The 15,404-nt window shown below is 59.4% G+C and overlaps 1 protein-coding gene across 5 annotated transcripts in view; it reads left to right on the forward strand.

Moving 5' to 3' along the window:
- The window catches only part of TMCC2 (transmembrane and coiled-coil domain family 2), a 39,021-nt gene extending 23,929 nt beyond the window's left edge, over nt 1-15,092 (forward strand). For 3 of the 5 annotated variants that reach the window (XM_043923977.1, XM_043923979.1, XM_043923978.1), the window contains 3 exons: nt 11,016-11,959; nt 13,345-13,480; nt 13,719-15,092. In XM_043923977.1, the coding sequence (XP_043779912.1) occupies nt 11,016-11,959; nt 13,345-13,480; nt 13,719-14,030 (1,392 nt within the window). In that variant the 3' untranslated portion in view covers nt 14,031-15,092. Of the gene's footprint in view, nt 1-1,463; nt 1,993-2,533; nt 2,940-11,015; nt 11,960-13,344; nt 13,481-13,718 lie in introns of those variants that run through there. The other 2 variants (XM_043923980.1, XM_043923981.1) reach the window with 2 other exon arrangements.
- The last annotated feature ends 312 nt before the right edge of the window (nt 15,093-15,404 follow it).

Consider the following 15,404-nt stretch of genomic DNA (forward strand, 5'->3'; position numbering starts at 1 on the left):
AGTACTGGACCCCACTGCGTCCCGGTGCCGTGGGCTCCTGCTCCCCACCCCTAGAACAGGAAGCTCTGCATCCTTGGCAGATTTGGGGACATTTCAGACATGTAAGGACAAGAGGGGGAGAAGGGCCCTAGAGAAGGGCACTTTAGAGGAGAAGGCCCTCGCGCCTGCTGGCTTGCCCGGCAGACGCCCCCTGGCTCCTGTGTGTCTCTTCTCCTGCCCTGAGCTCCACCCTCCTTTCTCCTGCTCTCCAGTTACTGTGCTGATGGGTGGGTGAGGTGTCCCTGGAGGCGAGCTAAGCCTCCCATCCGGGGGATGCCAGACACCTCAGGGTCTTCCTGGTGCTGCAGTGAGGCCTGGAGGGGACTTCTTCCTGGTGTTTCTGAGCCTTCCTGACACCAGCAGCCGGGAGTGAGATGCCCGGTGTCATGAGAGCCCCACCACTCGGCCGACTCAGCCCCCTCCTCGCCTCTGGGCTCCTGCCGCCGCTGCCTTCTCCTTTCTCCCCTCCCACTGTTTTGTTTGTAAGGAAGGGCTACAAAGACTGGCTTGGCAGAGCCTAGAAGGGAGGGGGGCAGAGGGGGGACATCTTGACTGAGAAGTCCAGGCTGCTTCTGGGGCTACCTTGGACAGACTGCAGTAGATGGCGTGCCTTCCATCTCTGCTCAGTGGGGTAGGTCAGGTGGTCCTTATACACATATCTTATGCTTGGCTTCCCTGGTGGCTCAGAGGTTAAAGCATCTGCTCCAATGCGGGAGACCCGGGTTCAATCCCTGGGTCAGGACGATCCCCTGGAGAGGGAAATGGTAAGCCACTCCAGTATTCTTGCCTGGAGAATCCCATGGACGGAGGAGCCTGGTAGGCTACAGTCCACGGGGTCGCAAAGAGTCGGACAAGACTCAGCGACTTCACTTCACTATGCTAGGCACAGTGAAGGGCCAGATATAGTTAAGATCTGATCCCTGCCTATCACAGAGCATTATGACTTATTTATACAAGAGGAACAGTGTATAGTGCTCAAAGAAAGAAAGTGAAGTCGCTCAGTTGTATCCGACTCTGCGACTCCATGGACTGTAACCCACCAGGCTCCTCTGTCCATGGGGTTTTCCAGGCAAGAGTACTGGAGTGGGTTGCCATTTCCTTCTCTAGAGGATCTTCCCGACCCAGGGATTGAACCCGGGTCTCCTGCCTTGCAGGCAGACGCTTTACCATCTGAGCCACCAGGGAAGCACGAAGTGAAAATCAGGTGCCGTAGGCGGGAGGTCATTTACAGGTGAGGGGAGCTGCTGAACGTGTTCCTGACCCCATGTGTCCCTGACTGCATATGCTTGAAAAAAAAAGTAAAGTGTTAGTTGCTCAGTTGTGTCCAACTCTGCAACCCCATGGACTGTAGCCCGCCAGGCTCCTCTGTCCATGGGATTCTCCAGGCAAGAATACTGGAGTGGGTTGTGATGCCCTCCTCCAGGGGATCTTCCCAACCCAGGGATCGAACCTGGGTCTCCCACTTGAGCCGGCCCCCAAACTGGGACCTGTGTGATGTGCCCTCGCTGGCCTCCTGTCCTCACAGACCCCAGGTCATCGCCACCACAGATGTTTGCAAGGTCTCCCCTAGCCCGGGGTGTGGGGACTCTTGCTCTTGGTATTTTGGCTGAGGGCCCTGGCATTGCGCCCTGGAGATAGCACTGGGCCCTTATCTGGGTGCACCTTCTTGAACTGGGGACCGCCCCGTCATCATGACCCATGCCCATCCTTCGTATTTAAGCCCCGTGTCCTGCGTCAGGCCCCAGTGGGCACAGAATCTGCGTCATCTCTGACTGGTGATCCTGCTGTGGGAGGCTGTCCTTGGACCCAGCAGACCCTGCACTCTGCCAGCCACCCCGCGCCCTCCTCACGGCGTGCGCGCCCCACCTGTGGATCTCTGGCCCCCTCTGCTGGCCACTCACAGGATTTCCTGCTGGGACTGGCAAGATGAAGTCCAAGGAAGAGGAGAAGGCTGTGAGTTTGCCATCCGTCTTTTATCTTGGGTGCTTTTGCTGGGGGGTGGGGTGACAAATGGGAAGCGGAAGCCAGTGGTACCCAGCGCAGAAAGTAGATTTCTAGGATCTCAGAGAAGAGAAAGTCCCCGGGTGAGGCTGGCTGCTGTCCTGCAGGCGGCCACTGGAGTAGGAAGGATGTCTCGGGCATGAGGGTGCCTTCAGCTGTGGGCAGGGCCGCAGGGAGAGGGGCAGAGGACCTCAGGCTGACCCGGCCATGTTGGGATCTGTCAGGGAGTCCCCTCCAGGCTCTAGCCTTTATGGCTTCAAAGAGCTTGCCTCCACCCCGGAAGCCTGGCTAGGAGGTGCACTTCTGTTCTGAGGCTGACGAAGGGAGTCAGTGGCGCCGTGCCTGTTTGTGAGAGGGCTCTCTGATGGCGAGAAACGTCTGCACCCATGCGTGAGGGGTGGGAGAGGCTGAGCATCCGTCTGGGCAGGTGAAAGATGCAGGAACCGTGTCACCACGTGCTCTTGTAACCTGCCTGTAGGCAGGAGTTGCTGTCGGTCACACCCAGATGTCCTCTTACACGTTGGACTCAGAGTGGCAACAGCTGGCCTCGGGGATGGGCGGCATGGAGGGGGCCCCTCATCGGAGCTTGGTCCCCCGCTCTGTGACCCTCCCTTCCTCCTCCCAGATGGGAAGGAGCAGCCGTGAGCCCTGGGGCGGGGCGGGGGATCTCCCTGAGCAATCCGCCCCTAATCCCCAGGCCGGGCCTCAGGCTGGAGATGGCGGGTGCAGAGCCCGGGAGCTCCGGGACACCTGCTCGCAGAGCCCGGCTTCCCTTGGCCAGCCCAGCGCTGCCCCGGGACTGTGACCCTGGGGGCCTGGCACCGCCCGCAGAAGGCTGGGGCCCCAGAGCCCCTGGCACCCCAGCGCCAGCCCGGCTGCGGGAAGCAGTGCCCACACAGGTGAGGCCTGGCGGGGTCGGGAAAGGGAGAGACACAGTTTGTCAGAAGAGTCGGGCTCCCCACGTTCTCTCAGGATGCAGCCCCTCTTCTCTGGTGTCTGCGGGAGAAAGATGGGGGGCAAGGCTGACCAGCGGGCCTCCAGGCTTGGGCCGCTGGATGCTGGCAGGGCCCCTGGGTTGGGGAGGGCACTCCAGCACCGAGCCCTGAGCAGCTGTGTGTCACTGCGCGCAGGCCACAGGCGCTGCTGTGAAATTAGGTGGAAGGGGTGATCCTGGTCGTGCTCACCTCTGCCCGCAGAGATACGGTGACGGGGAGAGGGGAGTGTGAAGGCCCCGGGAGCGCGACCCCTGTGGGAGCTTGGAGCTTCAGGAGGATTGGGAGGACGTGCTATGGAGGAGGCCCCAGGGTGGGAGGGCGATGCAGGCTTCCTGCCGGGGCTGAGAGTGTGAGCAGGCAGAGGGGACCGCAGGCCGCCTGCTGGACAGAAGGCCATTGTGCTCAGCAGCGGAAAGGAGGCTGCTAAGCCGAGGGTGTGGTTCTGACCAGAACCGGGGTGGGCCTCAAGGAAAGGACTGGAATCTCAGGGCTGGATGAGAGCCGCCCCTAGGACCAGGGTGGGCGGGCGCCCTTGGGGCTACCGGGGAAGGCTGATGGAAGCCTCACTCAGTGCCCGGCTGGAGATCGTGGGCGCAGCACGAAACGGGGACAGAGGGAGTCTCCCGTCTCTGTGGACTTGGCCCTGCAGTCCCTGGCGGCAGCGTCAAGCTCCTCATTAATCCGCTGGTGGGGGGAGGTACCAGGAGGCCGGGCTCTGCGGGAGGAGCCAGCCCCCCTCAGCGCCCGCCCTCGAGTCCCTGGGGCCTTGCTGCAGGAGTTTTTCATCCTCCTGTTCTCCAGACCCAGGTGTGTGTGTGCACCCCTCCACATGTACCCCTTTATCTAAACACTGGCCTCCCGCCCTCCGGAGCAGAGCAGCTTCGACTCCCAGCTGCCAACGGAAGGTGGTGCCCTCCCCCCTCACTCTCGCCTTCCCGGCTTGGGCTGGCGATCATTATGCCTCCAGAGCTGGGGTGAGTGGCCTCACACGCCTGCCTGTCCCTACCAGCAGGAGAAAGAGCCTACAGGCCACACCCGCTGTCCTGCTGATCCGGGAGAACGGGCCAGCCCCCGACTCAGGGCCCAGGGTTGGCATCCTCCTCCCAGCCTGCTCAGCCCGAGCATCAGGTCAGCACGGGAGACGTCAGGTTGCCTCCTCCCAGCTTCATCACAGGGGCACCTGCCTATTTGGGCAGAGGGGTGTTAGCCGGCCATGGCTGCCCCTCTCCGCCCCGGCCTGACTCCCCTCCCCTCCGCTCTCCCTCTCCCTCGGGGAGCCAGTGGAAGAGGAATCCCTGTGCTCTCCATACCGAGAAAGGTGCTCAGATCAGAGTCATGGCAGGAGTCAGCAGACGGAGGCATCTCTGCTGAGTCACCCCAGCCCACAGCCCCGTTACCCTTGCCCGCGGGGCTCTTGCCCTCTGCTGCCCAGGCCTTGCCCAGGGGTAGCACCCTGCGTGGGCTCAGCCCGCCCGGCCAGACCCACGGACAAGGCAGGACAGACGCCTGACCCCATTGCTCTGCACCCCGGAAGGGGGCCGCAGGCCACCTGGCCTAGGATGTTGGGGCCACCCTGACCTCTTAAAGGGAAGCAGAGGAGCCCCAATGCTTTTTTCCCCTTTTTCTTCCCCCCTAAAAGAGACCTTAGCCTTGGCTTTTCGACTCCTGAACAGGGAGCTAGAACAGGAAGGCCCCAACCTCTGTGTCAGCCTGCTCTGGGGACCCCTTTGTACATGTCAGCAGGGAGCGCTCTGTAAACGCAGGCAGGGTTGTTTTCCCCGGAGAAGGGGAGTCGCAGGCTGGGCGCCTCTGCGCTGTACTGGGAACCTGGGAGCGCAGGTGTGGAGCACGCTCCTTGCGTGTGACTGTGCATGTGGTCCACCCTGAAGACTGTTTACGATGTACTTGTGCTATTGCTGGAGAAGCTGACCCCTGACACACTAGTGCCCTGCCCCTCTGCACGGGCGAGCTTCGCGGGCGCCTCGGAGACCCAGGCTGCCGGGCTCGCGGTTGGAAGACCCGAGTCCTCTGTCCGGTGGGGCTAACCCGAGGATGTGAGCTCAGGCCCCGGAGGAGCTGGGAGTCCTGGGAGGCCCTGGGGAGCCCGGGCCAGGAGCCCTGTAATCTGGCGGAGCGCCTGATCCGGCTTCACTGGGTGCTGCTGGAAGGGGCAGGGAGGAGAGTCCGAGGGACTGTGAGGCCGTGTGTGGGGGTGCTCTCAGGGGCGTGTGGAGGGGTCTCACCAGAGCAAGGAGACGAGTAGGGAGAGTTGTATCCCAGACGCAGGGATCCCAGGCTTTGTATCCCAGACTGGCTCTTCCAGAATGTTTATCGGCGGTTCTGGGACCTTGGTGTCCGTGACCTCAGGCCTGGCTGTGGGTCGCCCAGAGCAGGGAGCACCGCGTAGCCTCCTGGCTGCCTCGTGTGGATAGGGGTCATGGAAGAAGCGTGGCTCACCTCCATGGCTCGCCTCTTCTTAGAGCTTGCCCCGCGCCCAGCGACGCTCAGGGATTCATCGTGGGGCCAGGCACCTGCAGAGTGTCTGACCTCTAGATGGGAGAGTGGGGAGAGGAGGCCTTGGTGCTGGTGGCTGGGCATGGACAGAGGGCTGGGGCCCATGTAGCCCACCCAGCACTGTGCTCCGGGGCTGGTGGGCCCTGGGAGTTTTCTCCTGCTAGTGACCTGGAGCTCGGTGATCTGTATTGCTCCTCTTTTGGGTGAGTGAGTTAGAGCTTCTGCTGTGTTCAGAATGTGGCTGTAAGAGGAAGGACCCAGACACCCTCCTGCCACCCACTCTGTAACAGGACATGGGCTGGACCTGCAGCACAGGCTGGCAGGGTGAGGACCCAGCCTCGTACCCCCAGGCTGGGCCGCCCCGTCACCTCTGTGTAGTGCCAGAGCATTTTCATCATCCCCAGAGGGAACCCCGACCCGTTAAGCAGTCACTCCCCATTTCTCCCTTCCCCAGCCCCTGGCAGCCATTAATCTGCCTTCTGTCACTAAGAATTTAACTATTATGACATTTCATATAAAAGGAACATGACCCTTAGTATCTATTTCCTTTTACTGAGTGTTCTTGAGGTTCATCTGTGTTGTGGCATGTATCAGTCCTTCATTCTTTGTATAATCAAGTAATATTCCATTGTGTGACTGTACTAGCTTTGCTTACCAGTGATCAGTGGACATTGACTTGTGTCCACCACCCTTTGGCTATTGTAAACAGTGCTGCTGTGAACAAGTGTGCACCAGCACTTGTTTAAATACCCACCTTCAGTTCCTTGTGGGGTATTCCTTGGAGAGGAGTTGCTGGGTCATGTGATAAGTCCGTGTTTAACTTGCTGAGGAACCTCCAAACTGTGTTCCACAGCGGATTCACCATTTTACTTTCCTACTGGCAAGGTATGAAGGTTCTGATTTCCGCACACCCTTGGCAACACTTGTTATCTCCCTTTTTAAGTTACAGCTGTCCTCGTGGGTGTGCACTGTCGGTTGACTGTGACTTGTCTCTGTGCCCCAAGACCGTGCTGTGGTCATTGTCCTCACAGTCTCATTCCATTCTCCAGATGATATGTCGAGGTGGGTAGAATTACCCCTTCTTTTTCTAGATGAGAAAGCCGAGTCCCAGAAAAGTCAGTGACACATCCAAAGGCAAACAGCTGGTAAGGGACAGCATTCTAAGCCAGTGTCCACTTCCACCCTTTCTGGTGGCCTGCATGGGCCCTGTATCCTGTCTCGCTGCGATTCTTCTTCATTTTTTGTGGGCAAATCTCATTCTCCTCTAGGGCTGCTTGTTGCATCCCTCTTCCCAGCTTTTTCATCTTTTTCTTCTAATGCCCTAATTTTCCTTCCTTTGTTAAACCGTAATCCCTCTTTGAACCTCTGGCCCTCTGTCTGCAGCCTCCTCGGCTCTCTTTTCCTGGTGACCCCGTTTTTCTTCAATTCGTAAAGGGTGTTGCAGGCTCAGGGGATGTGCTGGGGGACGTGAGGGAGTGGAGAACTCCCTACTTGCCTCCCTCGGGGGAGACGGAGGAAGAATGTGGGGTGTTCTGTTACCTGAGGTGACCAGAGGCTGCAGGCATTGTAGGGAGCTGGGGCCCTGCTGCGGGACCCCCAGGCTTGAGTCTGGGCCCCACAGCAGAGAAGAGGGCCGGCTGGTGAGGAAGAGCTCACCACCAAGCCCTGCTGGCTTCCTGCAATGTTTGCTCTCTCATTCACAGGGATTTCACAGCCAGTTTCAACTCTGCTTTTCCACTTGTAAGCTAGACAGCTGCCAGATTGAGGGGGTAAAAGGCTCAGAGCTGCCAGGCTGGAGCCAGGACAGGCAGGCAATTTGACGTCTTACACTCCCTTGTAATCCCAAGAACTTCTGCTTTTCACAGGCTTTTTGAGTCCCTGTCTCATTAGGTCTTCCCACACTCCTCCAGTGGGCGGACTGGCATGCTCCTCTTTATAAAGTCGAGCCCAGGGCCTAGCTAAGCGCCAGGCAGTGAGGCGGCCAGATCACAACGGCTTCTGATTGTTCTTTCTTCTGTGAAGAGAGAGGAAGAGAGGAAAGGTGCGGAGTTTCTTTGGAAGGCACCTTTGGAAAGCAGCCTTATAAAGGGGTCAAGTTCTTTAACACATTATTGACCAGAGACGTATGAATACATCTTTGGTTGTTGTTGTTCAGTCGCTACATTGTGTGCAACTCTGAGACCCCATGGACTGCAGCACACCAGGCTTCCCTGTCCTTCACTGTCTCCCAGAAGTTTTCTCAAACTCATGTCCACTGAGACAGTGATGCCATCCAACCATCTCATCCTCCGTCGTCCCCTTCTCCTCCTGCCCTGAATCTTTCCCAGCAACAGGGTCTTTTCTAGTGAGTCGGCTCTTCACGTCAGCTGGCCAAAGTAGTCGAGTTTCAGCTTCAGCATCAGTCCTTCAAGTGAATATTCAGAATTAATTTCCTTTAGGATTAACTGGTTGGATCTCCTTGCAGTCCAAGGGACTCTCAAGACTCTTCTCCAACACCACAGTTCAAAAGCATCAATTCTTTGGTGCTCAGCTTTCTTTATAGTCCAACTCTCACATCCATACATGACAACTGGAAAAACCATAGCTTTGCCTATACTGTCGTCCCTGGTGGGTCAGATGGTAAAGAATCTACCTGCAATACAGGAGACCCAGGTTTGATCCCTGGGTCAGGAAGATCCTGGGGAGAAGGTAATTGCTACCCTCTCCAGTATTCTTGCCTGAAGAATTCCATGGACAGAGGAGCCTGGCGGGCTACAGTCTGCGGGGTTGCAAAGAGTTGGACACAACTGCGTGACTAACACTTTCAGCATCTTTTGTTACCCGAACGTTATTGACCAGAGAGGTTTCAATATCACTATGCAACAAATTGCCAGCCACAGGCATTTGTTTCTGCAAAAATCCCCCAATCAATAATGAGTTAATATTAAAAGCTGTGTTGCATATAGAATTTAATTTTGTCTCGTAGTTTCAATGATGAGTGAATTTTTTGGTATAATCTTTTAAATAAGCTTCATCTCCTCCACCACACACAATTTGTGCCGCCAGAGCCAGCCAGCCACAGATGAGTGCCCGTGTGTGCCCACAGCGTGCCAAGCACCCTTGGACATCATGTGGCATGCCCCTCACCCGAGGCCTGAGAAGAGATACGAGTGTCCCCATTTTACAGGGGGGAAGACCGAGGGTCAGCAAAGCCCAGGGGCTGTGTGTTTGCCATCACTGTAGGGAACGGCACAGGTGGAAGGGGTTTAACTGCAGGGTGCCGTTTGAAGTCTGATGCAGCGAGTAGACCCTGGGACCGGCGTGGGCTCCTCTGGTGTACAAAGTCATGCAGATACCAGCACCTGGCAGAGGAAAAGGGAACATGAAGGGAGATCCAAAGCTCCTGTGGGAGGAAAGTCCCGACTTCAGGAGGGATGGGAAGGGATGGGTGTTGTTCCCAGCATCCCCAGTGGTACCATGACCTGGAAAGGCTGGAGGGGAAGCCCACGGAGGAGCCACCCTCCCCTGGCTCCTGAGTTTGGCAGGGCTATTGTTTTTCATGGTGTTTTCCAGTAACTTTGTACCTTGCGAGAAATGGAGCCCAGTGACTTCTGCCTGTATTGGCGCGGGCTGCTTCCGTCGCGTGAGCTGGAGGGACCACTTTCTTTGTGTTTAACCCCTTCCCCCACGTATACCTCATCCTGCCCCCACCACAACATACACAGAGACAGCGAATGATCTGACCCAGCCCGCAGTCCTGGGGTGTGCTGTGTGTAAAAATACATGGGGTTGAGCCATTTCCTGCTGCTTCCGTTGCTGCATGGTGATAAGACACTTGGGGACTCGGCTGTGGACAGAGGTCCTCCAGCAGGCCGAGGGGAGTCCGGCCGTGGAGAGTGGGGCTCCAGGCCGGCCTATTTCCCTCCAGCCTGTCTCCCCCTTGCCCATCCTCTGTGCCCCTTCCTGCCCCTTGCTCCCCACCCCCCATCTTGTCTCCATCTCTGGGCTCCTCTCTGTGCTGCCCTGATGCACCCGGAGAGCCCGCCTGCGGAGAGGAAAAGGCGCTGTCCACTCCCCGCCGCCCATTCAGCTCCTTCCACGCTGGGCGGCAGCGGTCCCCAGACCCCTCACCTGGTCCCTGTGTCCCTTGGCCGGTGGGTGCCTTCTGGGACCCGAGCCCCCCAGACCCCACTGGCAGGTGGGGGGCTGCTCCTCGCCTGGTCCTGGGGGACAGGGCAGGCCCAGGTGCCCCCGCCGCCATGAAGCGCAAGAGGCCGCTGACGACTCCAGGGAGCGGCAAGGTAATGGCCGGACAGGGAGAGGTGTCGGCAGAGCTGGGGCGGCCTGTGAGCTGCACCCGGGAAGCCACGTGGGGAAGTGGGGGTTGCTTCCCAAGGGAGGCTCTGCTCAGCCTGAGAGAGGCCCGCGAGGGGCCGAGTGAGGCTCTGGTCAGCCTGAGAGAGAGGCCTGCGTGGGGCCTGAGTGAGGCTCCAGTCAGCCTGAGGGAGAGGCTCTGGTCAGCCTGAGGGAGAGGCTCTGGTCAGCCTGAGAGAGAGGCCTGCGTGGGGCCTGAGTGAGGCTCCAGTCAGCCTGAGGGAGAGGCTCTCGTCAGCCTGAGAGAGAGGCCTGCGTGGGGCCTGAGTGAGGCTCCAGTCAGCCTGAGGGAGAGGCTCTGGTCAGCCTGAGAGAGAGGCCTGCGTGGGGCCTGAGTGAGGCTCCAGTCAGCCTGAGGGAGAGGCTCTGGTCAGCCTGAGAGAGAGGCCTGTGTGGACCCTGAGTGAGGCTCCGGTCAGCCCTGAGAGAGAGGCCTGCGTGGGCCCGAGTGAGGCTCTGGTCAACCTGAGAGAGGCCTGGTCAGCCTGAGAGAGAGGCCTGTGTGGGCCCAAGTGAGGCTCCAGTCAGCCCTGAGAGAGAGGCCTGCGTGGGCCCGAGGGAGGCTCCAGTCAGCCCTGAGAGAGAGGCCTGCGTGGGCCCGAGTAAGGCTCTGGTCAGCCTGAGAGAGAGGTCTGCTCCCGGAAGGAGCTTTATGGACCCTTGAGTCCAGAGGAACGGTGTGTCTGCTCCCTGAGAAATAACCCGGAATAACGGTGAAGCCTCGGGCCTGCTTGGTCCACGTGATGGGGCAGCAAGAGTCCTGGGCTTCCAGTTCTATCTTCCTGTAGCTGTTTATCCCCAACCAACCTGCTTGAACTCTCTGGGCTAAAGGAGGCGCAGGTCTGCCTAACTGCACGGCAGGGATGTTGTGCGGATCAGGCAGGGGGCAGGTGTGCACGCCTGTCATAAATGGCAGCGGGAGGGGATTCTGTTGTCACTGCTGGGACTCTTTTGGACTCCTTCCTTAAAAATTTCCCATTCATCCTGCATCCGTTTTCCAGGCAGCGAAACCAAGTCCAGAGGCTCCGGGGACCCTGGAGAGCCTCCTGCGGGGGCCCCCTTCCCTCGGTTTCCTGATGGACTGTAGCTTCCTTTGCTTGCCTTCCTCCGCAGGTCGACAAGGGGGACTTCGTGGCCCTGAACCTTGCCGGCGGCCCCGGCCATGGTGACGCCGACGGCCCCATCAGCTTGGACGTGCCAGACGGGGCCCCGGACCCCCAGCGGACCAAGGCGGCCATCGAGCACCTGCACCAGAAGATCCTGAAGATCACGGAGCAGATCAAGATCGAGCAGGAGGCGCGGGACGACAACGTGGCGGAGTACCTGAAGCTGGCCAACAACGCCGACAAGCAGCAGGCGTCCCGCATCAAGCAGGTGTTCGAGAAGAAGAACCAGAAGTCTGCGCAGACCATCGCCCAGCTGCACAAGAAGCTGGAGCACTACCGCCGGCGCCTGCGGGAGATCGAGCAGAACGGGCCGTCGCGTCAGCCCAAGGACGTGTTGCGGGACATGCAGCAAGGCCTCAAGGACGTGGGCGCCAACGTGCGCGCGGGCATCAGCGGCTTCAGCGGCGGCGTGGTGGAGGGCGTCAAGGGCAGCCTCTCCGGCCTCTCACAGGCCACGCACTCCGCCGTGGTGTCCAAGCCCCGCGAGTTCGCCAGCCTCATCCGGAACAAGTTCGGCAGCGCCGACAACATCGCGCACCTGAAGGACCCCCTGGACGACGGGCCCCCCGAGGAGGCGGCCCGGGCGCTGAGCGGCAGCGCCACGCTCGTGTCCAGCCCCAAGTACGCCAGCGACGACGAGTGCTCCAGCGCCAGCGCCAGCTCCGCGGGCGCGGGCAGCAACTCGGGGGCCGGGCCCGCCGCCGCCGCGCCGGGGAGCCCCAAGTCCGGCCCGCTGTACGGGGCCCCCGGCAACGTGGACGCTGTGCTGGAAGAGCTGCGGGAGATCAAGGAGGGCCAGTCGCACCTGGAGGACTCGATGGAGGACCTGAAGGCGCAGCTGCAGAGGGACTACACCTACATGACCCAGTGCCTGCAGGAGGAGCGGTACAGGTACGTGCGCCGCCCCGCCCGTGAGAGGGGCCGGATTTCAGGTTCAGTGGTGGAAGCAGATGCACCATCTCCAAGCGCCCTGGGCTGCTGGAAGGGGCCAGGAGGAGGCCCCGAGGAGCCTTCCACCAGCTTCCAGGGTGACTGGACGGTAGGATAACGGGGCCTCTGGAAGGAGCGTTGTGGCATCCCTACTTGATTACATGGTGGTTGTACAAAAGGGGAAACCGAGGCAGAGGCCAGCTTCTTACCCGGAGAGACTCTGGCTAAGAGCACTGGCCCCAGAACCAGGTTACCTGGGTTTGGATCCCAGCTCTACTCTTCCCACTCTTCACCTTGGACAAAGTACTTGCTGTCTGCACCGGGTGTCCTGACCTGTGAAGCGGGAATAATGTGAATCCCAGCTCACAGGGTTTGTGAGGACCGAGCCCAAGCCTGTCAGGCGCCCCGTGCAGGTACCTGGCGCGGTCCGTGTGAACATCTGGCTGGAGCGCCAAGCCAGCCTGGGAGCAGCCGGAGCCCCCACCCTCCCTCTGCTGGCCCTGCTTCTGCTCTGCGCCTCTCGTGGCGTCGGGCACTTGTTCCTTGGATCCTTAGAGCACTTTTCTTTAGATAGCACTTTTTCTCCTCGACATATTTTAAGAAGGTTTGGAAAATTGAGGGAGAAACCTGCCTGAAAACTCACTATCCCCACATAATAGTCATCCTCTGATATTTTGTGCCTTGGGAACAGGGATTGTATGTCTATATCCCTGTGTCCCTGTTCCCCAGGAGAGCATCTTAGCCCAGGGCTTCAGGGCCCAGGTTGTTGAAGCAGTCAATCCCTGACTCCTCCGTTCATGAGCTCTGTGCTCTCAGGCAAGTTCCCCAATCTGTCTGTGCATCAGTCTGTAACATGCAGATGATAGCAGTCCTTATCTTGAAGGTTCGTGAGCAGGATCTTAGGAGATATTGTGGCTAAAGTGCCTAGCACAGAGCCCGCCTCTAAGAAAGGCTGTTTGTATACATGTGTGTACTAAGTCGCTTCAGTTTTGTCCAACTCTGCAACCTTATGGACTTGGGGCCCACCAGGCTCCTCTGTCCATGGGATTCTCCAGGCAAGAGTACTGGAGTAAGTTGCCATTTCCCTCTCCAGGGGATCTTCCCGACCCAGGGATCAAACCCACATCTCTTATGTCTCCTGCACTGGCAGGCAGGTTCTTTACCACGAGCGCCACCTGGGAAGCCCGTGGTATACATAGTAGCTTTCTTGTTGCTATTAAAATTGGAGGGGGCTGGACACATGGGGTGGGTTGAGTCATTGTTGAGAATGAGTGAAATTGACCCTGGTGGAGGAGATGGGAGACTTGGGGAGCCAGGGCTGGCGTCACACACTTTCCCTCTGCCAGGTACGAGCGGCTGGAGGAACAGCTCAATGACCTGACCGAACTTCACCAGAATGAGATGACCAACCTGAAGCAGGAGCTGGCCAGCATGGAGGAGAAGGTGGCCTACCAGTCCTACGAGAGGGCCCGGGACATCCAGGTACCACGGCCCCGAGAAGAAGCTGGGGGTGGGCTGCTTCCGCCCCTTCCCCTTAGTCAAGACTTCCACTTCCCATCAGCCTCTCCAGATAGTCAGCATGAAAGGACTGGGGCCCCTAGCTGCAGCTGACCACCCTCCGGAGGGGGGTGCCCTGGGCATCGTCACCTCCCGAGGGGCAGGTGGGGCTCAGACTGGAGGTCTCCCCGCCCTAAGCGCGCCCGCCCCCGTGTCCCCGCAGGAGGCCGTGGAGTCCTGCCTGACCCGGGTCACCAAGCTGGAGCTGCAGCAGCAGCAGCAGCAGGTGGTGCAGCTGGAGGGCGTGGAGAACGCCAACGCGCGGGCGCTGCTGGGCAAGTTCATCAACGTGATCCTGGCGCTCATGGCCGTGCTGCTGGTGTTCGTGTCCACCGTGGCCAGCTTCATCACACCGCTCGTGAAGACCCGCCTGCGCGTCTCCAGCACCGCCCTCCTGGCCCTCGTCCTCCTCCTGCTCTGGAAGCACTGGGACTCCCTCACCTACCTCCTGGAGCACGTGCTGCTGCCCAGCTGAGGGCCCCGTGCTCCCCCCAGCTCCCCCTGGCCCCTGCTGCTCCAGGGGGGACCCCGGGGCTCCTGAGTCTGTGGGGCATCTTCACGTGTCCAGTTTGACCTCCTGCCCAAACTGTCTGTCCTGGCCACTTCTGCCCCCTTCTCTGTGCGTGCTTCTTCTGTCTGATGCCTTCTCCCCGTTCGCCTGAAGGGAGCGTCGTGTGTATCCCCGCTGGAGGTGGGGGAGATTCCTGTGGCCGAGGACCAGATGGATTGTTCACAGTCACAGCAGGACTTCTCCCAGCTGATGCAGATGCCTGGGGTCAGGAAGAGAGCTTTCCTTGGGGGGAGCCCACGCTGGAGACAGCTCCAGCCCCCCCTTGCGGAGATGATTGGGATGAAGGCAGGAGCAAGGGGGGGCCTCCCTGGCCCAGGAGGCTCCCCAGCTCACCCCTCCCTCCTCCAGAGCTGGGTTCTGGGTGGGGCCCTTCTGGGATCTGAAGATGTGGCTCTGCAGGCCGGGTGGATGTGGCTTTGGATTTGTGTTTTCCCTCTTCTTCTTTCTGCCTGTCACTGGATCTGCTCTTCAGGGAAGAAGGCCCCCGGGGGCCCCAAGCCTCAGCCCAAGCTCTTAGGGCTTTATTTATTTATTTATTTGTTTGTTCCTTGGTACCTTGTCCTGAGCTCCAGGGAGAGGTCCCCTGCCCACCTCCCGGGTCCCCTCTCTGGAGCCAAGGCTGCGTCTTGGCCGTGGGGCACTTCTGTCGATTTAGCTCTGGGTAGTCCCGGCTGGGGCTGGGGCCGGGCCGCCCAGCCCCACTCCCCCGAGCTGCCCTCCAGCCTCTTTTATACGTCTGTTTATTTTGTATGTGTGTACTCGTGTGGGGGAGGTCGTTGTGGCTGTATTTTTTTAAGGCTCTGGAGTGTTGTGTATGTTTTCTCTGCACATCCCAGTCTCCCCCGGGCACTTCCGAGAAGAGAGGGGATCTCTCACCAAAGGAGAGAGATCCCCAGGAACAGGGGAGGGGAGTGCCTGCCAGTTGTGGACCTTCCCGAGAAATAAATCCTCCAGATTTTCAAACCACCCTGTCTAGCGTTGGTCGATTAGGCTGTTTCCGTGGAAACCACCGAGTACCTCCCAACACTCAAGCGTTCTGGGTAACACAGACTAGGCCTCACTTGTGGGCCCAAGACCTTCTTCCTTCCTCTCGGATCTGGCATCGGACAGATCCAGCCTTCCCGATTGCTTTCTGCAGCCGAAACGCTGGCCTCGGTGATGGGGGGTGAGATGGTGCCCACCCTGTCTCACCCCCACTGCTTTCTAGGAGGAGGGGAATTGGACAGAAGCCACTGGAGGCCTGGAGGACAGCAGTCATGCCCAGGCATGGCCACAAGA

Source organism: Cervus elaphus, chromosome 14 (assembly GCF_910594005.1).
Source record: "Cervus elaphus chromosome 14, mCerEla1.1, whole genome shotgun sequence".
Classification (NCBI taxonomy): Eukaryota; Metazoa; Chordata; class Mammalia; order Artiodactyla; family Cervidae; genus Cervus; species Cervus elaphus.